This window comes from Bos javanicus, chromosome 3 (assembly GCF_032452875.1).
Source record: "Bos javanicus breed banteng chromosome 3, ARS-OSU_banteng_1.0, whole genome shotgun sequence".
Lineage (NCBI taxonomy): Eukaryota > Metazoa > Chordata > Mammalia > Artiodactyla > Bovidae > Bos > Bos javanicus.
Window position 1 is genome coordinate 62,730,598 of NC_083870.1, and position 27,199 is coordinate 62,757,796.

Below are 27,199 nucleotides of genomic sequence, written 5' to 3' on the forward strand. Positions count from 1 at the left end.
GGATGTTTTCATTGTGCCTACACTGATCAGACCCCAAAAATCTACTGTTCTACTTTAAGGTAGACTATGGCAACCTACTTCAGTACTCTTGCCTGGAAAATCCCATGGGCGGAGGAGCCTAGTAAGCTGCAGTCTATGGGATAGCTATAGTCACAACTGAGTGACTCCACTTTCACTTTTCACTTTCATGCATTGGAGAAGGAAATGGCAACATACTCCAGTGTTCTTGGCTGGAGAAGCCCAGGGACAGGGGAGCCTGGTGGGCTGCCGTCTATGGGGTCACACAGAGTCAGACATGACTGAAGCGACTTAGCACAGCAGCAGCAGCAGCATATAAGCTACAAAACTGGACAAAAGATTGTTTTCAGTGGAGGAAGAGAGTCAAGAGGAGAGAGTAAAGACTTTGAACAGAAAGATAAAGGGCTTTCCTAGTATTTTTTCTTAAAAAATCTAAAATCAATAATAATAAACTCTGTCAAACTTGTTTTCCATCAGAGTTTTTATGTTCTGCTGCTGCTGCTAAGTCGCTTCAGTCGTATCCGACTCTGTGCGACCCCATAGACGGCAGTCCACCAGACTCCCCTGTCCCTGGGATTCTCCAGGCAAGAACACTGGAGTGGGTTGCCATTTCCTTCTCCAATGCATGAAAGTGAAAGTGAAGTCGCTCAGTCGTGTCCGACTCCTAGAGACCCCATGGACTGCAGCCCATCAGGCTCCTCTGTCCATGGGATTTGCCAGGCAGAGCTGGAGTGGGTTGCCATTGCCTTCTCCTTTTATGTTCTAAATAACAGGAAATGCTGGGTATTACTGTCTTAGTTCAATCATAACTAAATCTTCTTTTAATATCTTAAATATAAGAAAACTCTAATGAAGATGCCACGAGTACTAAACAAAACAAAGAAAGATGCCAAGAATTAGGTAATCTGTGTTACGGCACAGAAAGTCCATAAACATTAGCAGCAGTTTTTCATATTCTATTTACTTGTAGGAAGGTAATGCTCCAGTTAAGAGATACCATTCATATGTTTTATAGTTTATAATACTTTCCAGTACATCAATCTTAAAACCCAAAATTAACCAACTGTATATTACCCAAATATCTTTCTGTCTTCCTTCCTTCCTTCTTTCCATTCTCTCTATCTATTTTCTCTCTTGGCTTCCCTGGTGGCCCAGTCAGTATAGAATCCACCTGCAACATACAAGACCCAGGTTCACTCCATGGGTCAGGAAGATCCCCTGGAGAAGGAAATGGCTACCCACTCCCGTATTCTTGCCTGAGACAGAGGTGCTTAGCAGGCTATAGTCCATGGAGTCACAAAGAGCCAGATAAGACCTGACGACTAAACTATCACCATTTTCTGTCTGTCTGTCAATCAAGAAAGAGAGAGAATGAGCACTACTGAGTTTTCTTAGCTTTCATAGTGTGTTGTTTTTATCTTGTTTGCTTTTTTTAAAACTGAGCATTAATACAAGTCATCGGTTGAGAGGAAATATTTGCAAAAGACATATGTAAGAAAGGATTCTTATCCAAAATATATTTATAAAAAAAAAAAACTCTTAAAGGGAATTCTCTGCTGGTCCAGGGGTTGGCACTCCATGCTTCCATAGCAGAATGTATGGATTCGATTCCTGGTTGGGGAACTGTGGTCCTGCAGGCCTTGCAGCACAGTCCAAAGAAATTAAAAGTAAAAATAAAAAATCTCTTAAAGCTAAACAATAAGAAAACAATCCAATTAAAAAAGTGTAAAGGACCAGAACAGACACTTCACTAATAAACATAAATAAATGGCGAGTATGTATATTCAGAGATGTTCAACATGATATGTCATTGCATGCATGTGTGCTAAGTGGCTTCAGTTATGTCTGACTCTTTGCGACCCCTTGGACTACGGCCTGCCAGGCTCATCTGTCCATGGAATATCATGCAAGAATACTAAGAGTGAGTTGCCATTTCTTCCTCCAGATTATGTTTCTGACCCAGGCATAGAACCTATGTCTCCTGTGTCTCCAACATTGGCAGGTGTATTCTTTACTGCTGAGCCACCTGGGAAGCACTCACTGCATGCAAAACATTAACAATAAGTGTTGGTGAAGGTACGGAGCACCCTTCATTCATTGTCAATGGGAATGAAAAATGGTACAGCGACTTTAAAAGACATTTTGGCAGTTTCTTACAAAACTAAATACACTCCTACCATAAGATTCAACAAATGATGCTTCTTGGTACTTGCCCAAATGAACAGAAAACTTATGTCTACACAAAAACCTGAACAGATGTTCACAGAAGCTTTATTCCTAATTGCCAAAACTTGGAAGCAATCAACAAGTCCTTCAGTAAGTGAATGGATAAACTCTAGTACATCCAGACTATGGAATATTATTTAACACTTAAAAAAAATGAGCTTTTAAGCCATGAAGACATGGAGGAAACAACTGCACATTACTATGTGAAAGAAACCAATCTGAAAAGGTTACATACTGCATGATTCCAACTGAGGCAAAACTGTAAGAAAATAGTAAGTTCAGTGGTTGCTAGGGGAGGAATGAGCAGGTGGGACACAGGATTTTTAGATCAAAATGTTTTGTATGATATTGTAGTGGTAGATAAGGGTCACTATAAATTTTTCAAAACCCACAGAATGTACAACAGCAAGAGTGAACCCTAATGCAAATGGAGGATTTGGGTGATAATGACGTGTCAGTGTGAGCTCATCTATTAAAACAAATGTAACACTGTGGTAAGGGATGTCGGGATGTCAATGGTTAAGGAAGTTACACATATGTGTAAATGGAATATGATAATTCTGTGTACATTCTGCTAATTTTTGCTGAAAAATGAAGTTTACTCATTAAAACAATTAAGAAGCAATTACTGCCAAAGACCGAGACACTGAAGCATTCTTGATATTATAAAATATTTCAAAATTTTGAAGTCTTAAAAAACTAGACTATATTTTGATTACTCTTTATTGTATGATATATAAAAAACATATAATAATTCAGTCTATTTCATTATCTATGTCAATGTATAAATATGTCAATCTATATAAAATGGAAATCAACATTAGTAGGAAAACTCTAACTCAGTTTAATGAATACATTGAGATATGGACAGTGTCCATCCAATATGGAATTATGATAACACTTTCACTAATTTGGATGTTGTAGCTAAAACTGGATATTAACACATGAACGTTTACCTTTGAGTCATAATTTTGAAGGCATCTGGGAGGTAGCAGTCTGTATTCTCCATCTGAAATGGGTCAGCATCACAAATCTTGTCGTCTGTCCGACCATAATTAGCACTCTCAATCATTATAACATCACTGCCTGGACATCGCAGATCTATAGAATAACCTTCACAGGATAATTCTCGACGAACTAACCCAAATGGCAAAGCTGCTCTGCTGAAACCTTAAAAAAGAAAAAAAAAAAGTTAAAATGAAATAATGTATGAAGTATATTAATAAATTATTTTCAAGAAATATTACTCACATCTATATCTGAGAGGTATCAAAGTATGTTTTTCAAACCATCCATTCATACATTTATTAATTAATTGCCAGGACCTTGACTATGAATCAGCAATTTATTACTAGATTTTTAAAATATATCTTTAGCTGGAGTATTCATTTTATAAGAATTTTAAATTACTTTAATAAAGTATTTTCTGTATAGCCTAGTCACATTTGGAAACTAAGTGGCTCTTTTTGAGTATATCCAAAGAAAAACAACACATTTGATCAATCAATTTAAAAGAATGACAAGATTAACAAATACAGAATGCAATATTTAATAAAGGAACACTTAGATTTATAAATGAAATCAAAGCTGTGTTACACAGGACAATGGTGTATATTATGTTGCTTAATGTACACATATTAATTGCTGTTATGTTGATTATCTTAAAATACATTTGTCTTCAGTTCAGTTCAGTCGCTCAGTCATGTCCAACTCTTTGCGACCTAATGAACTGCAGCACGCCAGGCCTCCCTGTCCATCATGAACTGCTGGAGTTAACCCAAACTCACGTCCACTGAGTCAGTGATGCCATCTAACCATCTCATTCTCTGTCGTTCCCTTCTCCTCCTGCTTTCAAACTTTCCCAACATCAGGGTCTTTTCAAATAAGTCAGCTCTTCACATCAGGTGGCCAAAATATTGGAGTTTCAGCTTCAGCATGAGTCCTTCCAATGAACACCCAGGACTGATTTCCTTTAGGATGGACTAGTTGGATCTGCTTACAGTCCAAGGGACGTCTTCTCCAACACCACAGTTCAAAAGCATTAATTCTTCAGCGCTCAGCTTTCTTTGTAGTCCAACTCTCACATCCATACATGACTACTGGAAAAACCATAGCCTTGACTAGATGGACTTTTGTTGACAAAGTAATGTCTCTGCTTTTTAATATGCTGTCTAGGATGGTCATAACTTTCCTTCCTAGGAGTAAGCATCTTTTAATTTCATGGCTGCAGTCACCATCTGCAGTGATTTTGGAGCCCAGAGAAATAAAGTCAGCCACTGTTTCCCCATCTATTTGCCATGAAGTGATGGGAACAGATGCCATGATCTTAGTTTTCTGAAACTTGAGCTTTAAGCCAACTTTTTCACTCTCCTCTTTCACTTTCATCAAGAGCCTCTTTAGTTCTTCGCTTTCTGCCATAAGGGTGGTATCATCTGCATATCTGAGGTTATTGATATTTCTCCCGGCAATCCTGATTCCAGCTTGTGCTTCTTCCAGCCCAGCGTTTCTCATGATGTATTCTGCATAGAAGTTAAATATAACTTATATTATAGAAGCAGGGTGACAATATACAGCCTTGACGTACTCCTTTTCCTATTTGGAACCAGTCTGTTGTTCCATGTCCAGTTCTAAATGTTGCTTCCTGACCTGCATATAGGTTTCTCAAGAGGCAGGTCAGGTGGTCTGGTATGCCCATCTCTTTCAGAATTTTCCACAGTTTATTGTGATGCACACAGTCAAAGGCCTTGGCATAGTCAATAAAGCAGAAGTTGATGTTTTGCTGGAACTCTTCTCGCTTTTTCGATGATCCAGTGGATGTTGGCAATTTGATCTCTGGTTCCTCTGCCCTTTCTAAAACCAGCTTGAACATCAGAAAGTTCACGGTTCACATATTGCTGAAGCCTGGCTTGGAGAATTTTGAGCATTACTTTACTAGCATGTGAGATGAGTGCAATTGTGTGGTAGTCTGAGCATTCTTTGGCATTGCCTTTCTTTGGGATTGGAATGAAAACTGATCTTTTCCAGTCCTGTGACCACTGCTGAGTTTTCCAAATTTGCTCACATATTGAGTGCAGCACTTTCACAGCATCATCTTTTAGGATTTGAAATAGTTCAACTGGAATTCCATCACCTCCACTAGCTTTGTTCATAGTGATGCTTCCTAAGGCCCACTTGATTTCACATTCCGGGAGGTCTGGCTGTAGGTGAGTGATCACACCATTGTACATTTGTCTTAGTATCTCCCAAAATAACTAAGACACTGTGCCAGTATCACCCTCATGGAACAATGTGTGTGCGCTGTGCTCAGTTGCTCAGTCATGTCTGACTCTTTGCAATGCCATGGACTGTAGCCCTCCAGGCTCCTCTGCTCATGGAACTTTTCAGGCAAGAATACTTAAGTGGGTTGCCATTTCCTACTCCAGAGGATCTTCCTGACTCAGGGATCAAACCTGCATCTCTTGTGACTCTGGCCTTAACAGGCAAAATTTTTATCACTAGCACCACCTGGGAAGCCCCTTATGGCATACTAATGTGTTTCAACTTGTAGAGCCTTTACTGAAAACTCACATAAGTGAAACGATTGAGACATAAGTAAAAGGATTGAGCAGATGGGTATTCATAGGACCTAGTACTGCTCCAATCTAGTCCAAAAAGTTGAAAATTTCCAAAGGGGCAAAACTTCTGAGATTCAGTTTTGTCATTTAAAAAATGGAGGTGAAACATCTATGTAACACCTATGATGTTACTTTTCCTACCAGTGTGACTCATAAATGAGATACGTGCAGAAAAGCACTTAATTGAAAGTGCCACATGAACTTACGTACGGTGTATCAGGCTGAATGTAGGTAATCACTGTTCATGAATGTGATAAAAAACAATTTAGAATAGAATAAAAAATTAGGATTTTAGGTTTTAAAAATTTCAACCAGGGGTCCTCTAATAATAGAACAGAAAACAAAGGAAAAAGCCGAGAAAGCCAAGGACAGCCAAGAAGTGCTATGTGTAGACACAGCACATCTATGTGTGCTGGTTGCTACCTATGGGATATCGACCACATCAAAAACTTCTGCTAAGCTGCTAAGTCACTTCGGTCGTGTCTGACTCTGTGTGACCCCATAGACGGCAGCCCACCAGGCTCCCCCATCCCTGGGATTCTCCAGGCAAGAACACTGGAGTGGGTTGCCATTTCCTTCTCCAATGCATCAAAGTGAAAAGTGAAAGTGAAGTCACTCAGTCGTGTCTGACCCTCAGCGACCCCATGGACTGCAGCCTACCAGGCTCCTCCATCCATGGGATTTTCCAGGCAAGAGTACTGGAGTGGGGTGCCATAACTTCTACATTGACCCAATTTCTTATTTCAGTTCTCTAACTTGTTGCCATCTATAGCATTCCTGTTATAAAAGATAAGCATTAATTTTAGTATTTTTTATCTCTATAAATTATTTTACATCATATAAGCCTTCCCTCACATCCCTTTTTACTCGAAAAAAAATTAAAACGATATTAAGAAGTAAAGTGTCCCAAGACATAAACTTCCAAGTTGAAAAACTAGGTTCTGCCCAGGTCAATCCAATGCAAAAATCTGTTCGCTTTAACTACTGTACAACGCCTCTCACTAAATGAACAAAACTAAGTGTCCTGGATAAACAAACATGCATCTTCTTTCTAAGATGCAAATAATCCTGCAAAAGGATTACTGGGTCACACGTTGGTATCATTTAGGAAATAAGCAAGTCTGAAACCTGGCTGAGTTCTCAGTTCTAATGAGAAAACAAAATGTAATTGAAATGGAGAGACATGAAAAGGACACAGTTTAGAGCACAAAAGTCTTCAGAGGATTGAGGCAAACATCAACCTTGGTAGGTTTTTACTAAGAAGATTTATGGTCTCATGACACTTCGCCTTAAATCTTAAATGTTCTCTTTCCTAAAGTCTTGCTCAAAATCAGGTGGGAGAGCAAGAATTTAGGAAAGTGAACACTTATGATTTAAGACAATGAACATCACAGTATTAAATACTATGAAGAAGCTGACAGAAGCTGACACTTATTTGTGTGACGAAAAATGCTGTGTGAAAATTCAAACAAGTGACATCATACAAAATTTGGGAGCAAAGCATATTTTAAAAGCAGAGATGATTTGCAATTGTAATTCCTGTAGATCATATTTTTAGAGAATATTACAAATGAGAACGTGTTATTGTAAGAACATGTTATTCTGGCTTGGAGTCAAAATTCATACGTTGTAGTATTTGTCAAAAATATAGAACTCATTCTGAAGCGCTGTGGTTCAGCTTTAATTTTTGTTGATGATAGTTTGCAGGATTATAGTCATGATTCTAAGTGAATTTTCTTCTGCTTTTGAAAGATATTTGAAAAATGGCAGAAGTCTGGCTGTTAGTTCAGATAAAAGATTTTTAAGCCTTAATATTAGTCATCCAAAAAGATAAAGTATGAAAAAGAAAAGGAAAAAAATATAAACATGTAAACAATTTACTAATATAGATTTCCAATACAGAGTCTTCTGAAAAAAAGATAATGGTACTTATACTTTCACTGCATAGAACGGAATGAATTCTTCATGGTGAACCTTGATTTATTTAATACTACAATGTTCATTGTCTTAAATCGTTAAGTGTTCTCTTTCCTAAAATCTTGCTCAAAAACAGGTGAACAATGATTTAAGACATCATAATATTAAATATTTTTTATTTAGTTATTTGTTATTAAAATAGTATTAACATAACATGTTATTAATATTATAGTATTAAACACTTTTTATTCATAGTATTAAATACTTTTTACCACATGGTGCTGTTATTACATTCATTTTTAATGTATGTCTTCCTTGCTAGACTGTGATGATAGTTATAATTCCAGTGCCTAGATTGGTACATGATACATAATTCCAATAAATTCTGTCAAAACAAATTGCTAAACTTAACAACTAGTATTTGTCTGAAACAATATAAATTACAATGTGTTTCCTATTTTTTAAATTACAGTATGTAATCTATTTTCTTTGGCAGTGAAAACTGAATGTGCATTGAGAAAAAATAAACTATAATCAATAAAATTATGTGTATCCTCAAAACAAGAAAAATATTTAAATTCTGCCAATTTATTATTTTCTAGGTACTACTGGGGTTCATTACAATTTCTCAAAAGAGAGATGTCTATGAAGATTATCTTATTTAACTTGATTTAAATCCTATGGATAAACATTTATATTCATAAAAAACAAATCTGAAGAAATATATTTAGTGGCTAACATTTATATAGCAATTACAATGTTTAGATACTGCCCTAAATGTTTTTTATGGATCCCCCTTTTTTATGCTCACCAACATCATCAACAATTACAACAATAAAAGAAATGAAGTAGTTACTGTAATAATACCAATTTACAGAGTATGAAACTAAGGCATCAAATAGGAGGCCATTCAAGGTTTCAAAGATTTACTGTGAGTTAGATTTTAACACAGGTGAGGTTCTCAGATTCCAGAGCCCATGCTCTCAGTAACAGCCATGAACAGAAAGGGATTCTGAGACTTTTCAAGCCTCCATGTCGATAATATAAACAAGATTTATTTTATAATTTTTCATACCATCTGAAATTCATCAAAAATGTTAGTGAACTGACAGGAAACAATTATTTTAAAGGTTCACACAACATATAGATAATGATGAAAACTATATTTATGGAAATGCAGTGATGTGTGCCATAAACTTATCAAGAGAGCAACATCTACATTGCTCAAGTATAGACATATATATAGTTCAGTTCAGTTCAGTCACTCAGGTGTGTCTGAGTAGGCGACACCATCGACTGCAGCACGCCAGGCTTCCCTGTCCATCACCAACACCCAGGGCCTGCTCAAACTCATGTCCATTGAGTCTGCGATGGCATCCAACCTTCTCATCTCCATTGCCCCTTCTCCTCCACCTTCAATCTTTCCCAGCATCAGGGTCTTTTCCAATGAGTCAGCTCTCCACATCAGGTGGCCAAAGTATTAGAGTTTCAGCTTCAACATCAGTCCTTCCAATGAATATTCAGGACTGATTTCCTTTAGGATGGACTGGTTAGATCTCCTTGCAGTCCAAGGGACTGTCAAGAGTCTTCTCCAACATCACAGTTCAAAAGCATCAATTCTTCGGCACTCAGCTTTCTTTATAGTCCAACTGTCATATTCATACATGACTACTGGAACCGGTGTCTGGGTCAGACTTGTGAACCTGGCTGAGTCATTTTATTTTTATGGGTTTTAATTTCTTTTTCTGAAGAATGAAAGTCATTTCAAAGTCCTATCAAATTTCACCAATCTATGATTCAAAACAAGCAAACACCTTTTAATCAAGTATACATGCTAATGAATAAATTTGTTGCTCATAAACATATATGAGAATGTTAGCTAGGATGGACAATGGCAAATAATGTAGATTGTATGTACTGCCATGGAAACTCTCAAAAGCTCCTGAGATGAATTAGCCAAGGTAGCTCAAATGCTAAAGAATCTCCCTGCAATGTGGGAAGACACAGGTTCAATCCCTGGGTTGGGAAGATCCCCTGGAGAAGAAAATGACAACCCACTCCAGTATTCTTGCCTGGAGAATTCCATGGACATAGGAGCCTGGCTGGCCCCAGTCCATGGAGTCACAAAGAATAGGACACAAATGTGCAACTAACACACACACACACATAAACCACAAGCAGAGATCTTTCTGCATTAACTATTTTAATCAAAAATTTATTGGAAGAGAGAAAATAAACATGGCCAATTATGAAATCAAAAGAAAAACATACATAAAAATTTTGGGGGGTTCCTAAATTTTATTCAGGAACTCATAAAAATATTCCAGATAACTGAGTTTTAATTCTCATCTTCCTCCTCTAAATAATCTAAAAAGTAATGCAAATTTTACTTTTTACTGCGAAAGTAAAATTAATCTAAAAGTAATGCAATTCATAACTTTGTTGTTAGCAACTACACATAACCAAAAGGCACCTTGGAAGTTACAGTGAACTTGCTTTCCTTTTTTCTATCGTTATAATACCTCCACCAAGATTCCCAGCTTTTCCATTCACTTTGATTCTCTCCTGAAGAAATTGCTCGAAATTGGCAGCATCCATGCTTCCATCTTCTATAAGATGGGTACATCAAGAATAAACTTCAAGACCTGCTTCCTGCTTCGCCACATGCTTTTTCACAGGCACCATGGTGGCAGAGGACGGCAGAAAGCATATATTTTTTAAGAAAAATGTAAATTGTTACTCTTTCTTTGGCCTTTTCTCCCTATTTTCCTGTACACGTCAAGGGGTATGGCTTAAAACTTAAAACTCTTTCAACCAGCAAAGAACTTCAAAGAAGTTTGGAAAGTCTTAAATAAAACTATTGCAATTAACATTAATTTTTAAAATTCAGTATTTTCACTAAGTAAAGCTTGTGAAAAGGCAGAACAAAACTTACTCCTAAAAACATGTATCTATCTACATTGCTATTTATATCACATTAATGACTTAGTGGGGCACTTCCCTCATAGCTCAGTTGGTAAAGAATCTGCCTGCAATGCAGGAGACCCTGGTTCGATTCCTGGGTCAGGAAGATCTCCTGGAGAAGGAATAGGCTACCCACTCCAGTATTCTTAGGCTTCCCTTGTGGTTCAGCTGGTAAAGAATCTGCCTGCAAAGTGGGGAGACCTGGGTTCAATCCCTGAGTTGGGAAAATCCCCCAGAGAAGGGAAAGTCTACCCACTCCAGTATTCTGGCCCAGAGAATTCCATGAACTTTACAGTCCATGGGGTTGCAAAGAATCACACATGACTGACTGACTGACTTTCACTCTCTAAAGACTTAGTGAGTCAAAAGAAGAAATCACCAGAGTTGTAACCACCTTATCTTAATTGCACTTTCTTCCTTTTGAGTTCAGAGTTGTTTTGGAGCCTCCATGGTGCCTCAGATGGTAAAGAATCTATCTGCTTGCAATGCAGAAGACCTGGGTTTGATCCCCGAGTTGGTAAGGTCCCCTTGGAGATGGGAATGGCTACCTACTCCAGTATTATTGCAGAATTCCATAGACAGAGGAGCCTGGAAGTTTAAAGCCTGGCTTTAAACTTACTGTGTGTACTGTAAGTTCCATCAGCTTTTCATAAAGAAATCCTTCCTGATTTCTTATTTGGCTCTAGTTAATTTCTAAAGCCCTAAAATGTGGTTGTTGACAATTTTGTTCAGTCCATGGGGTTGCAAACAGCTGGAAATGACTGAGCCACTAATACTTTCTTTTACTTTTTTTATACTAAGCATTTTCAGAACAATTTTTAAAATAACTGGCTAGGAGTATATGACTGACTCCCAGATATGAATTTGCATCAGAGTCACCTGGAAAGTATTTTTTTTTTTTAAAGACAGATCTTCAAGCCCTAATCCAGTCCTACTGAATCAGAATCTCTGGGTTCAAATGAAGATAGGATGGATATCTGTATTTGGTGAAAATGTATTTATTTGTAACACATTGATATAATAACTAAGATGTGCTAAGAATTTCTCCAAGGCTTTTTAAAAATGGGTTTTCTTTATTACATATTTGTTAGGTCATAATCATATTTCCTCTTACTACTACTAAGTCACTTCAGTCGTGTCCGACTCTGTGCGACCCCATAGACGGCAGCCCACCAGGCTCCCCCATCCCTGGGATTCTCCAGGCAAGAACACTGGAGTGGGTTGCCATTTCCTTCTCCAATGCATCAAAGTGAAAAGTGAAAGTGAAGTCGCTCAGTCTCGTCCAACCCTCAGCGACCCCATGGACTGCAGCCTTCCAGGCTCCTCTGTCCATGGGATTTTCCAGGCAAGAGTACTGGAGTGGGGTGCCATTGCCTTCTCCTATTTCCTCTTAACTCTCTAATATAGTTTTCCTTTGATCTGTGAAAATATTTATAATAGCCACTATGAAATGTTTATCTTGTAAATCTAACGTGTGGGCCCACATCAGAGGTAGTAGTTTGTATTGAATGTTTTTTTTCTGCAGTATGGGTCAACTTCCCTGTTTCTCCTGTCTTGTAAATTTTGTTGGGTTTCTTGAAAACTAAACATTTTAAATAATATACTGTTAGCAACTCTAAATTTCTTTCCCCTGAGAATTGATGTTGTTAATATTACTTTCCTTTTAGTGTTCTGACTGAATTTAATCTGCTGTCTTCTCCTGTCTTCCCGGTGACTCAGTAGTAAAGACCCACCTGCCAATGCAGGAAACACGGATTCGATCCCCTTCAATCTCCGGGCTGGAAGATACTCTGGAGGAGGGCATGGCAACCCACTCCAGTTTTCTTGCCTGGAGAATCCCATGGTGGGCTACAGTCCATAAAGTAGCAAAGAGCTGGACATGACTGAAGTGACTGAGCACACACGTACGCACACTTCTCCTGTAGCTAGAAGGTGCTATGTCTATGTTCATTATTGTTATTGCTGTCATTGTTATTTTAACTTATTTTTATTTTCTAGTCTGAGTTTCTAAGGATTACACCTGTCCCTGCATAGCTTAGTGATCAGCCAATGATTGAGCAAAGACTTCCTCACAAAATCGATGAACCCATAATAAGGTCACCACCCTCTGATGATTGATCTGTGTGTTAGGCAGACTGTTCAAAGTTCAAGCGCTTTTCAAGTCGGCCTTGGTTCTTTCCTTTCTGCAATATCCCCTCACATCTCCTCTGCTATGTGTATAGCTTTCCAGTCAGTCAAGAATGCACAGAACGTGTGTTTGGCTCTTTCATTTCCAAGGTTTCCTGGTTATGCTTCAGACTGACCCTCAGTTTCCCCCACGGGGACCACAACCTCAGGTTAGCAGAGCTAGGGGGTTTCCCTATCTGTTTTCCACAGTGTTTACTACTTTTACCCCTAGGCATGGGTTTCCACCCTCTACTCTAAATCAAGCCAACTCTTCCAGGCAGTTCAGTCATAGATTTTCAAGACCTGCCCTCTCTGATGAAACTAACCACAATGAGGTAGCCAAAGAATGTGGCAGGGGGTGGGAGGGGGAAGGGGTGTAAGGACAGCCCAAGGCTAGAAGGCTTTAAACGTCAACTGTGTATACTGCAAGTTCCATCAGCTTTTCATAAAGAAATCCTTCCTGATTTCTTATTTGGCTCTGGTTAATTTCTAAAGCCCTAAAATGCGGTTGTTGACAATTTTGTTCAGGTTTATACTTGTTGCAGGAAGAGGAACTGCTACTCTCTTCATCCCATCATCACTAGAAGTCCCTTTAAGGACTTTACAAATATTTACTACTGACTACAAATCCTCAAAACAACCAAACAAGATAGGTATTATTATTACTATTTTACAAAGGAGGAAATTATGGCACCGAAAAATCATGTTTTCCAAAATCATACATCAGTAAGAATGGAATCAAGGTTTGAAACCCCAGTACTACAGCTCCCAAATTTATGTTCTTCAATGTAATTTTAATGAGCATCCAAATGATAATGGCAATTAGCAGCAGGTTTGGGGACCACCATTGGAAAGAACATAGTTAGGATATGCTGGGTGCCTCCTAGTGCAAGAAGGGCAAGAAAGGAAATAGTTCTCTGATGGTCAAGTAGTCAACGAATTTGCTTAATCAACATCAACAGCATAAAGAAATGTCCAAATTAAAGCTCTTTAATCACACTATGACATTTATTCTAAGCTGTATTTCAATCTATTTCTATTTCAACAAAGAAAAAAGTAAGCATCCCAACAAACAAAATATAATCCAATCCATCTTACAATTCTGACAATATAAGAAAAAATTTATGGGAGGCCCTGTGAACAAAACATCAATATTGCTGCTGCTCTGTGCTGTGCAAATGTGAACAGTGGCAAATAGTGGTACTTGGAGTAAAATAAACTGTTTTGTTCCATTTTCTCTACTATAAACAAATGATTTTGAAAAGACAGTCCCCCCTCCCCAAGCTATAAAACGTCAAGCGATAACTCTCTGTGATTTAGGCCAGTGATTGGAATAAATACCTCCTGGCAACAGGTGCAGTGACTTAGGACCGAAATCATTCACATTCACATTCCTAATAAACAGACGTACTGCTATGAGATGGGAATTTGTAAGACCAGAATTGGAATTCTAACACTGGATTTCACATCATTTATGAGCATTTTTGGACGAAAAATATGTTACTCTGGCAATAAATAGTATGCTGTGATAAGCTTGGACTTCAAGCTCTTGATTAGGAACATTTTGCTTTTTTAACATTGTCTCCATCAGTCCGGTCTTTGGACATTTCTGTAAAATCATACATTTCTAAAAAGACTTCTTATTAAGCTATAAAACCAAAACTTCAACTTTGCTGGTTTTACTTTGAACTAAACCTTGTCATGGATGCTCCTGCTCATGGCAGCTAGGGTCCCTGTTCAGTTCTGAGTCTTTGTGACCCCATGGACTGTAGCACGCCAGGCCTCCCTGTCCATCACCAACTCCCGGAGTTTACCCAAACTCATGTCCATTGAGTTGGTGACGCCCTCCAATTATCTTATCCTCTGTCGTCCCCTTCACCGCCCACTTTCAATCATCCCCTGTAAGCACCACTTATTTGATTATCAGGGTCCTCTACGGGACTGAGGCTGTGACTTCAAGCCCTACAGACATTAACGCGGACCACGGTCTATTACCAGTATTGCCATATGAAATCCTTGATTTATTCTGTTTATATATGTTAATGAGTTTCATTCCTAAAATGGAAATAAGAAAAATACTTGATGAAGAGATTTCTACCAAGCTAAACTCTAGTTTAGAAGCTTCCAGAAAATTTATTTCCATTTCATTTTAATTTGGTGAAAAGAGAATGTTGAAAGTAAACCTAAAAGGTAAATTATTTCACTTTGCTCAACTTTTTCGTTTATTACTGCATATTAATGAGATTATTATAAGTAAATTTAAAAAAAAGGATTTGTAATAAAACCTGCCTTTGTATGAAAATCTTTCAAATTGCCAACATCCGTTGGATCATCGAGAAAGCAAGATAGTTCCGGAAAAAAATCTACTTCTGCATTATTGACTACGCCAGAGCCTTTGTGTGGATCACAACAAATTGCAGAAAATTCTTAGAGAGACTGGAATACCAGACCACCTGACCTGCTTCTTGAGAAATCTGTGTGCAGGTCAGAAGCAACAGTTAGAAGAACTGGACATGGGACAACAGACTTGTTCCCAATCGGAAAAGGAGTACGTCAAGGCTGTGTATTGTCACCCTGCTTATTTACTTATATGCAGAGTACATCATGCCAAATGCCGGGCTGGATGAAGCACAAGCTAGAATCAACACTGCCGGGAGAAACATCAATAATCTCAGATATGCAGATGACACCACCCTTATGGCAGAAATTGAAGAACTAAAGAGCCTTTTGATGAAAGTGAAAGAGGAGACTGAAAAAGTTGGCTTAAAATTCAACATTCAGAAAAGATGATGGCATCCAGTCCCATCACTTCATGGCAAACAGATGAGGAAACAACGAAAAGAGTGACAGACTTTATCTTTTTGGGCTCCAAAATCACTGCAGATGGTGACAGCGGCCATGAAATTAAAAGACACTTGCTCTTGGGAAGAAAAGCTTTGACCAACCTAGACAGCATATTAAAAAGCAGAGACACAGTATACTAACGCATATATATGGAATTTAGAAAGATGGTAACGATAACCCTCTATACGAGACAGCAAAAGAGACACTGACGTATAGAACAGTCTTATGGACTCTGTGGGAGAGGGAGAGGGTGGGAAGATTTGGGAGAATGGCATTGAAACATGTAAAATATCATGTATGAAACGAGATGCCAGTCCAGGTTCAATGCACGATACTGGATGCTTGGGGCTGGTGCACTGGGACGACCCAGAGGGATGGTGTGGGGAGGGAGGAGGGAGGGGGTTCAGGATGGGGAACACATGTATACCCGTGGTGGATTCATTTTGATGTTTGGCAGAACTAATACAATTATGTAAAGTTTGAGAATAGAATAAAATTAATTTAAAAAAATAAATAAATAAATAAAAAGCAGAGACATTCCTTTACCGACAAAGGTCCGTTTAGTCAAAGCTATGGTTTTTCCAGTAGTCATGTATGCATCTGAGATCTGGATTATAAAGAAAGCTGAGCACCGAAGAACTGATGTTTTTTAACTCCGGTATTGGAGAAGACTCTCGAGAGTCCCTTGGATAGCAAGGAGATCCAATCAGTCAATCCTAAAGGAATCAGTCCTGGATGTTCATTGAAAGGACTGATGCTGAAACTGAAACTCCAATAATTTGGCCCCCTGATGTGGAGAACTGACTCACTAGAAAAGACCTTGATGCTGGGAAAGTTGAAGGCGGGAGGAGAATGGAATGACAGAGAATGAGAAGGTTGGATGGCATCACCAACTCAATGGACATGAGTTTGAGCAGGCTTCGGGAGTTGGTGATGGACAGGGAAGTCTGGCATGCTGCAGTCCATGGGGTCACCAAGAGTCAGACATGACTAAGTGACTAAATTGAACTGAACTGAACTGAATCTTTATATACTAAAGGCAGTGTGTTAAAAACTCATTCCATGTAACTTTGCATAATGTCACTCTATTGTTTTATTGTTAGTTCAATTTAAGAAATAACTTTTATCAATCAAACCCTAAAATAACTAATTTTTGTGTTCATTAACATATAGTTCTTTAACCTGTTACTATTATGTGAAGTCTAAACCACGACTTATGTAGAATTTAAAACAATAACAAAAACTACTTTCACCTCTGAACTTGTATTCATGCCAAGAATAGAGAAGATAAAGTAATGCAATGTCATTTTCCGGCATCCTGGCCTTGTAAATGTTGCAATTTGTGTGTTAATAAGCTTAGTTAGCATGAAACACTAATCCTTATAAATATTTAAATTTCTTGTAAAACAAAGTGTTCAAAATATTTAAGATCATGAAACCACAAAACTGGGCTTCCTGGGTGGCTGAGACAGTAAAGAATATCCTTGCAATTCAGGAGACCTGGGTGGGGAAGATTCCCTCCACTCCAGTATTCTTTGATGGGAAATCCCATGGATAGATGAGCCTTGTGAGCTACAGTTCAACAGGTCGCAGAGTCAGACACGACTGAGCAACTTTCACTCACTCAACCACAAAATAGTCAACTCACTATATATAAGCAATATGACTTAACTTCTTATGTTGTTCTGGTTTCCAATTGTTTTTATTTTGGATATATTTAAAATTATAAGGTACTTTGAACAAGGATTTTTTAAGATGAATGTTTACAGTTTCAAGTAAAACCAATTTATACGCAAAATACTAAGATTTACAGAGGAATACACAAACATTCCTAATAAATATATGATAAAAAATAATGCATAATTAACTCCAATTACATAGACAGCCAGAAAAAAACTTTGTGTGAATTGCTAAAACAACAAAATTCTGGACACTGTAGACACTCAAAAGGTAAAAATATACTGTCAGATGCTATCAGCTTCTAGGTTCAAATATGACTACTCCAGAAAAGGCTTTCAATATTTTAAGGAGAAAGTGTGCATTATAAGTCTTTCAAAACATTTGAACATTAAATTCCTTATTAGAAAGAAATCGATCTCTCCCACTTAAATCTTGTAAATTATCCAGCATTGATTAATAATTCACAAGTGCTATTAATACATAGCAATTTAAAAGTTATAAAATACTATCAGTTTAATACTGAACTTTAAAATAAAAATCCCTTATAAGTATGTTTAATAAGAATAATATATGCTACAGATAGATTCTTTTAATAGCCTCAGCATACACTGATAGCTACAACTTCTGGAAAGTTCATAAACATACAATACTTTCATTCTGATCTACTTTGAAATACTAGTGAATATTGCATTAAGCCTCAATATTATCCTTACCACCCAGGGCCTAAGCCCTCTGCACAGGATGTTCTAGTCATTTTTCTCTTAGGAAACAATTATTCTCCAAAATCCAGTTCAAGGATTCCCAAACAAAAGGGAAAGAAGAACCTGAGCTCAGGTTTGGGTCATCCGTTTTCTTTCTTCCAATAAATATTTATGAACACCTAGTCTGTGCCTAAGCACTCTTACAAACACTTGGGATATAACAGTGAAAAAAATAACAATGATCCCTGTGTCTGGGCAGCTTCCATAGAGAGTGAGTTCTCCTTGAGGAGTTATCTTACATATTTGGTTCACCGATACAATGCCAAGCCTAAAAGAGTCAGCTTACAGTGGTCTCTTTATAGTGGATATAAAATAAAGACATGTTAAACAAATAGGTGTAGGAATGAAATGAGAGAATGAAAAATTATGAGCTCCACTATCAGAGCACTCAACATGTTCTTTACTTTTATTCCTCTCCTACTAAACTCTGAGCTGATGAATAGAAAAAAGTGAAGCCTATTTATTTTTGTATCCTTAGTTTCCAAAACAGTGCATGGCACAAAATATTCAACTTTTGCTTAATTTTATTTTATGCATTATTTTATTCATAATTTAAAGAAATTAAACATACTTTAATTTCTTGTACAGTTTAATATGTCAAATATACCCAAGAATATAAAATGAAGATGTTTTTATAGAGGGGGAGAAAACACACAAACCACAATTGTTTTTTTTTATATATGTTAAAGTTCCTAGTTTGGAAGTTTAAGCTAAGTACATTATCAGAAAATGTTTTATTTAGAAATCCAGATGTCAGGAAATATATACATATATATATAAAAATGTAACTAAGATGACATCCTCACCAGAGTCCCCAAATTATAGGACTCAACTATGAAATGCACCCTTACATGACTGATCACCTGCTAGAGTTCAAAATCATCCAGGAGTTGTGGTCACTGGTCACATAAAATCATCAAAGAAACCAGAAGAGCAACTTTACCACTCCCCCTTTTCTTCCCTCAGTAAACAATCTTCATATTTATTATTTTTATAACTGCTAGTTAAAACCAGTTTAACATTAAAAAGTTACTATAAGAAATGCAATTTATCAAGTAGAATGACTAGAACTATCAAATCAAAATTCGTAAGTAATTCTGTATGAATTATTCACTGACAACAACAGCAAAAAAACTAGAGAAAAATCACAGAAAGTAAGAAAATAACAATATTATCATCTCTTTTGATATAACTTATTTCTACTTTCACATTGATTATTTACTAAAAGTTTTCTAACAGTTCTATTATTTTTTGTTACTCTTCCTATTATCAGAAATTCCTTTAGCTTGCCTCACCCCACCCAACTTTAGAATATACATTCTTAAAAGCACTTAAACAAAGCAAAAATATGAGTCTTGTTCCTTCATCCAGTGACTCACCCCAAGCCAACCAGCTAAAGGACCCTATTCCTTTCCCATCACTGTATTAGTATGATGAATACAACTACCAAGGGGTGAAGACCTTATTTAAAGTACTCCCCAGGAAGTTCTCTCATATCAGAGAATCAAAATCAGATTTTAAGTCTTCTTGTTAATATCTTCTATTTAAACATAAACAATATTTAAAAGCCCCACACCAACAAAAAACTATTAACCGTAATTTAATTTTTGAAAAGGTACACTTTAGTTGAATCACAAGAAGGACAACAATGTGTGTAAGACTTTCATGTCAACTAACTTTTATTTGGTAACAATAAACTCTAAAGCTGTGAAGAAGTTACCAGCGTTACAACTGGCTTCCTCACTAAAGGCATCTATAACAGGGGCAATTAATACCAATTCTGAGTTAACTACACTGAAACTGTACTGAAACCACCCACTCATCTCTCTCTCTCTCAAACAGGCATTCAAAGGTAATCACATTCACTACTGCTGACTCAAACAAGTATCCTAGAAGGGAAAGGCATTGTATCTCCACAAACATTCGTATGAGGTATTTATTTCTCACTTCATGTAGGAAAGATAACACAGCCTGAAACTAGTCTGAACTCTTATCTTGACTTTTTCACAAACTGTTAGCCACACTAACACTTTGATCATTAAAAAAAAAAAAAAAAGTTTCAAGCATTTAACCTTTTCCTGACTGAAAAAGGGAAAAATTTTGTGTCTTTCTTCCAACATGCCATAAAAGACTCTTTCCCTAAAACATAATTTATTTAATAAAAAGAAACCTCTTGAGATCAAAGTTGACTTATTTAATTTCCTCCCCTTTCCCCAAAACAATGTTTAAAATTTTATTATGAATTATATTGCAGCACTTCCCTGGTGGTACAGTGGTTAAGAATCCACCTGCCAACGCAGGGGACAGAGGTTGCATCTCAGGTCTGCTGTGTGTACTCGGTCACTTCAGCCGTGTCCAACTCTATGACCCTAAGAACTGTAGCCTGCCAGGCTTCTCTGTCCATGGGATTCTCCAGACAAGAATGTTGGAGTGGGTTGCCATGCCCTCCTGCAGGGGATCTTCTTGACCCAGGGATCAAACCCACGTCGGTTGGTCTCCTGCATTGCAGGTAGTCTCTACTGCTGAGTGGGCTAGAAAAGATCTCAAATGCCAAAATGCCAAGCCCATGCTCCACAACTACTGAGGCTATGTGCCACAAAAACAAATCTTCCATGTCTTTAAAAATAAATACATAATTAAGTTACAGTACATATATGGAACTTTTTAAACCCCAAACTAGTATTTTGGTATTACTAACAGGTATTACTAACATGTAACTCTCCCTTATAAACAAAGGCTATATTTTATCTCATGAACAAGTTGTAAAGTTAAATTTATACAAGATATACAGAGCAACTGGAATAACTAACCAAGTTTATTTAAGATATATAAAACAAACATTTTTTAAAAAGTTAATCCAGTGAACATCGTAGTAGTGTGCCATTATATTTTCCAATGCTCCTGGACCAGTTAAAAGCTATAAAATGAATGAAACCAAACCCAGTCCTCAGCCCATTTTGTGAACTTCATTTGAAAATGCAAACTCGAATAATCAAAACCACCTCCAAACGGGAATCATCATTTCTGAAGTTATCTTTTACTAACATCTTTGGCACCTCCACCTAAACACATTTATTGCTCAGTCATTCATTCACGTGTATTTGTGTTGTCAGCATATTCTAATTTCTCCACCAGACTATTCTGATATGAGCCACAGAAACTAACAATTCTCAAAAGCAAAAAAAAAAAAAAAAAAGGAAAGAAGAAACGAAATTCCCAAGTTGGAGTCAACTCTACCACTTCCACAAACCACACAAAGCCCATGCAGCAATACAATTTATCTCTGACAAAGAGACAACTTACACAAGTATTCTACTGTGCTACTCTTAGTGAAAACAGAAACCACTTCCCAAAATGAAGGTATGAAGCTTATCATATAACTCCTTAATTGACAATATAAAGACTGATTTCACGGTTGGTTTCGGTGTTACTATTTACGTTGTGATGTTGAGCTCTGTTCAATTTTTAACGGAAAGATGAGGTTTTAAAGAACATACTCAAACTATTCTCAAATCTGTGTCACCAGATCAGTCAGGGAGGGAGGAGGGGATGGGAAGAATAAATTTGAACTGACATTGTACAGTGAAAATGCTGCCTTAAAAAACAAATACTACTACTTTTCTGCAGTTAAAATTATGTCCTTTCTTGTATTTAACTGCTAAACTGAACATAAAGAGAACAAGAAAAGCACGGTGGCAGATCCAACTGTGTACAGACCCTGCCCTTACATACACAGCCTGGTGTCATCTTTCATACTTGTGCCCTATATGAACCAACAGCACAGAGGCAACACAGCAGTTCCAACTTCTATATTCAGACATTTTAATGAATTAAAAGGAATTGTAGGGGGAAAAGGCTCTTAGGAATCCTGTTTCAGCCTATATTGCTGTGACTCAGTATATTATCTAATGTCCCTTCCCTGGTAGTTTAAATGTTTATTTCCCTTTAAAACTTTGAATACTTTCAAATTTCACCCTTATGAAGCTGAATATTGCCAGATAAAGAAAGCTCCCTTATTATTAAAAAAAGAAAAAGAAGAAAGGCTTGATAAAGGTCTTAGAAACAAGCACTTCTTATCAGAAAATGAGAGCAAGTTTGGGTGAATCTGATTTATAATGACAACAGGCATGTTTTAGAAAATTACAACTCCCAAGATAAACTGTCTAAACAAATACCACAAGGTTTAAATACTTTATATAAGAAGTGCTTACAAATCATGAGAATCAATTTAAAAGCAGGTGAAGGAAAACAAAGGAAAATGAAATAAACATAAGTAACAAACATATACAATGCTCTATTTAACTGGTAAGAACAAGGAGGCAAAAAATTAAAATCTGATGAAATCTTCTATCAAATTACCAAAGATCTATTTGTTTGAGAATTGTAAAACATATAGCCTCATGTATTTCTGAGATTACAAACTGATACAATCTTTCTGAAAACAGTCTAATGAATTTCTTTTGCAAAAAATACGTTCTGAAAAGAACCCAAAATTTGACACTAATTTGGATAAAACGATGCTCGTAACAATGAAAAAGTTACACAAACTAAGGAATCAAAATAGTAAAATGGCTCAAAAGTACATTGATAAAATGGAATGATGCAATCCTAATAAACAATTTTATAATTAATAAGTGATAATAAATACTATAAATAAGAATTTAATAAGAAATATTTACTGATTTGGGAATGTGTTTTCAGAGAATAATGTAAAATAATATACACATAAACATGTAGGAAGAAAAAGAAACCCAGAAAGCAGACATCCTTTTTTGGGATAAGAATGACCAACTATTCAAGACCAACTGGGCTCAGCTGTCAAGGAGGTGATGAAAACCAACAAACCAGAAGTGCCAAGAAGCAGAACTTGGGTTAAAGTGAATGGGTGAACAAAATGGCACTGTGCCGAGTAGGGTAATGAAAATCCTGTTCCCCTTCTGGGGAATGATCTGAAAATATACCATCTCTCACCCTGAGAATTAAAGTGTTTCCGAGACCTTTCTTGTTCTTAGCTACCAGACTTTGTACCCCAGATGCCTATACAGACAAGGTGGTTTTTCCAAAGACTGAATATGCCCCTGCTCCTTACATCATAATTCCCTCATTGCATCAGATATACATTTTTCTTGGGTGGTCTGTGCCCAAACATATTGATTCAATAAGGAAAGAAGTATTTTGCTAAAGCAAGGCCTGCCTCCTATAGATTACATGAGTTTTTCCTACTCCCCACCCCTTACAGCTCATAATGACCCTGTTTGTTTCAGATTTCCCCAACCCAGTCTAGGCTTCTTCCCAGTATACCCTGGATGCCACTCTGTTTTTGCTCATGTTAACCCTTATATGAGGAAAGGTGAGTGAGTACTCTACTTTTATGGAATTAACTATTTATAAAAAAGAAAGAAGAAAATGATACCCGTGGCACCAAGGTGTTATGTAAGAAAGTCCAGTAATTTATTTTTTCATACAATTTATTAAAATGTATAGTTAACCTACTTGTATATGGAACTGACTCAGTAATATATTCATAATCTAAAAACATAGTTTGTGTATGACTGCTTTTGCAAGTTTCTGCATACAGAATTTTCTACTGCATGTATGTTAATTTTCCAGGCTTCTTTCTTATTTAAGGGCTCAAAATCTCCCTTCTCTTAAAGCTCTCCCTAGCAGAAGACACAGCATACAATTATCATGAAACTAACAAAAAATCAGAGACAGAATGATATTTTTGAACTTACAAAAATTATGTACACAAGACTCTCCAAGTCATGTTAACAAATGTTTATAAGTTTTTCAAAGAGAGATAAGGTGTTCACAAAGGAAAAGAGCAGTAAAGAAGGCTCCCTGGTTATCGTAGTGCCCTGCATGCACCATTCTTCTACTCTGAGTCCTCCTAAAAAGGCAAACAGTAAGAGCCAGCACATCCAGATTCCTCAGGATGCTGTAAGAATGCAGAGACAAAGAACGACTCCTGCCCTTTAGTGAGAGGCTCTTTCCATCTCCCTGGTGATGTGGACTTCTGACATCCAGAGTCCGCTCTGCTCTGCAACAGTATTCTATAAGCTTGTCAATCACAATCACTTGTAGAAAAGGATCCACTTATATTGCATAAGCTGGCTAATTGCTTCCTTCCTGTACGCTTTAAAGCCTAGTTGTTGGCTCCACATATATCTTAAAAGTCTTAATATTCCAGAAAGAGAAGATTTATTTCTACGAACTTTTTAACTATATTCGATTATGTGTATGTACACTGTTTAGCACAGAACATCTAGATTTGAACCTAGCTCCTGTTTACTAGATGTGTGATATTGCTCAGAAGTAAAAATCTGTACTTCAGATTTCCTTCTCTATAAAATTGGGATAATAATTCCTAAAGGAAATCAACCTGATTATTCACTGGAAGGACTGATGCTGAAGCTGAAGCTCCAATACTTTGGCCACCTTATGCGAAGAGCCAACTTACTGGAAAAGACCCCGACTCTAGGAAAAACTGAAAACAGGAGAAGAAGCGGGCGAGAGAGAATGAGATGACTGGATGACATCACTGACTCAAAAGTTTGAGCAAATTCCAGGAGACAGTGAAGGACAGGGAAGCCTGGCATGCTGCAGTCCATTGGATTCGCCAAGAGCCGGACATGACTAAGTGACTGAATAACAACAAAAAATAGTTCCTACATCTCATAGGGTTTTGTGAGGATTAAATAAGTAACTGTATGTAAAGTATTCAAAAGTGTTTGACAAATATAAAATACTCAATTCAGTCAACATACTTTCCTTAAAAAGTGGTGCACTTGATACATGGTATAAGCTCTCAGTTTCATCTCCAGTAAACTAAGGAAACAGCCTAATTGGTTAAATTATAACTCAGATAAAACTGAATAACTCATTATATGTAGACAATTTGAAGATTATGAAATCATAACTACAGGTAACAAGAAATAAGGTAGTCTCTATTGTTTCCATCTGTCTCTTATATACTTTCTTTAAGGGCAGAAAGTTCATTTGCCAACTGTGTGTGTGTGTGTGCGCGTGTGTGTGTGTGTGTGTGTGCGTGCACGTGTGTGCGTGCGCGCGTGTGTGTGTATGCACGTGCACATGCAAGCATAGTACACTAGTAAGTACAATAGTACATAGTACTAAGTACATAGTACTAAGTACATAGTACAATAGTAAGGAAAAGGGGTTATGACACACAAAGATTTAGAATATTCTAGACACAGTGTACATTATCTCACCCCATTATCAGTATGACTTGGCTGAATCCACAGAATTCTGGCTTTTATCGAATTCTTACTCATCCTTTTTTAAGATTAGAAACGGGATGAGTTTTCTCTGACCATAACCTAAGCTATCCCACCTCACTCCCTAAACTATGTCATAATGTTGACAATACATCAATGGACACTCTTCGCACTATCACAAGGCTTTACACTTATCTATTTATGTCTCTCCTTTTAAAACTAAAAAGTCCTTGAAGACAGAAATGGATACTTATTCCTATTTTTATCCCAAGCATCTATCAGAGTGTCTGGTTATATTATTAATAATAGTAAGCACTTAGTACACATGTGGCATTAATTTTACAGCTCAGAAAAGGGAGGTTTTGGGTTATTTATCCAAGGTCAATTTACTACAGAAGGAATGTGAAGACTGGCTGTATTGCTCCTCTAATTAGACCATGGTACATTGTAAAGTAGTAGTTATTTTTGCGCTTTGAGGCCACTTCACGTCAGCACCTGGACAGCAGATTTTACCATGGACATCACTGCAATTCTAAGAAGTCCCTCACAACTTTTCCTAGGCGTTTAAAATACATCCATCAGATTCACATTAAAATGAAACATAATAAATTTTTCATAGACTTTCCAGAGGTTACATTAAACTTGTTTTGTAAACTATATGTTTGAGTATATGATTTCCTTACCTAGTAACATTTTTGTGTGATAACTCAAGCCAAAATTTTATTTGGAAATCTGATAAGCAAAATTTCAAAGTCATTCAAAGGTTATCAACAAAGATTTTAATGATGAAAACTTCATTACATTATTATAATTTTTTCTGAGCATTCAGAGGCCAACATCTTTTATTATCCAAACTAAATGATCAAACACTGTAAAAAAAAAAAAAACAAACAAACCTCTGCAGGATTCAAAAGAAATAGACTAAAAAGGTTCTATATTCTGCTCTATTGCCTTGTTCACCTTTGCTTTCGGTGTCCAGCGCAAAGTCAGCTTGTTGAATAAATTAACCTCTTAATAAAATTTAATTTCATTATGTCTGAGAAACACGCTTGCCCACACATCCTTTTGTAATAAGTGTCTATTGGAAGTCTGTATGGGTATGCCCTCTGGAAACTGTAAAGAAAGAGATCATTCTACATGGGGAACTAAAGGTTTTCCTAAGCGATACAGCTCGCACAGACTGTGATTCCTGGAGCTGGAAAACTATTGCTTATATTTTTAGGTAGGGTTGTCATCTTTCCTAGACCCCTATATCTTAATCTCCTATATTTCACTATTTCATCAAAACCAAAATAATCACATATTTGTTTCCCACTGTTGCCAAATATTCTTACCATTCACTTTTTCCCATTTGATGTGTTAAATGTTATATGATCTGCAAGAATGAGAGATACCATGATGTCAAAAATCTAGTGCTAGTAACTTCAGTATGTCAAAAATCTAGTGCTAGTAACTTCAGTAACAGAAATTACATAACTAACAGCAACTCCACCACCTTTTTACCTAAAGCCAGACATCCTGGAGTGTGAAGTCAAGTGGGCCTTAGGAAGCATCACTAGTGGAGGTGATGGAACTCCAGCTGAGCTATTTTAAATCCTAAAAGATGATGTTGTGAAAGGGCTGCACTCAATACGCCAGCAAATCTGCAAAACTCAGCAGTGGCCACAGACCTGGAAAAGGTCAGTTTTCATTCCAACCCTCCAAAGAAGGGAAATACCAAAGAATGTTCAAACTACCACACAATTGTACTTATTTTCATTTGCTAGTAAAG

At 37.0% G+C, this 27,199-nt stretch overlaps 1 protein-coding gene across 18 annotated transcripts in view; it reads right to left on the reverse strand.

The window, feature by feature from the left end:
• Window positions 1–27,199, reverse strand: part of ADGRL2 (adhesion G protein-coupled receptor L2) — a 201,760-nt gene that overhangs the window by 83,310 nt on the left and 91,251 nt on the right. For all 18 annotated transcript variants that reach the window (XM_061411467.1, XM_061411470.1, XM_061411468.1 and 15 more), the window contains exon 3: window positions 3,201–3,414. In XM_061411467.1, the coding sequence (XP_061267451.1) occupies window positions 3,201–3,414 (214 nt within the window). The remainder of the gene's footprint in view (window positions 1–3,200; window positions 3,415–27,199) is intronic.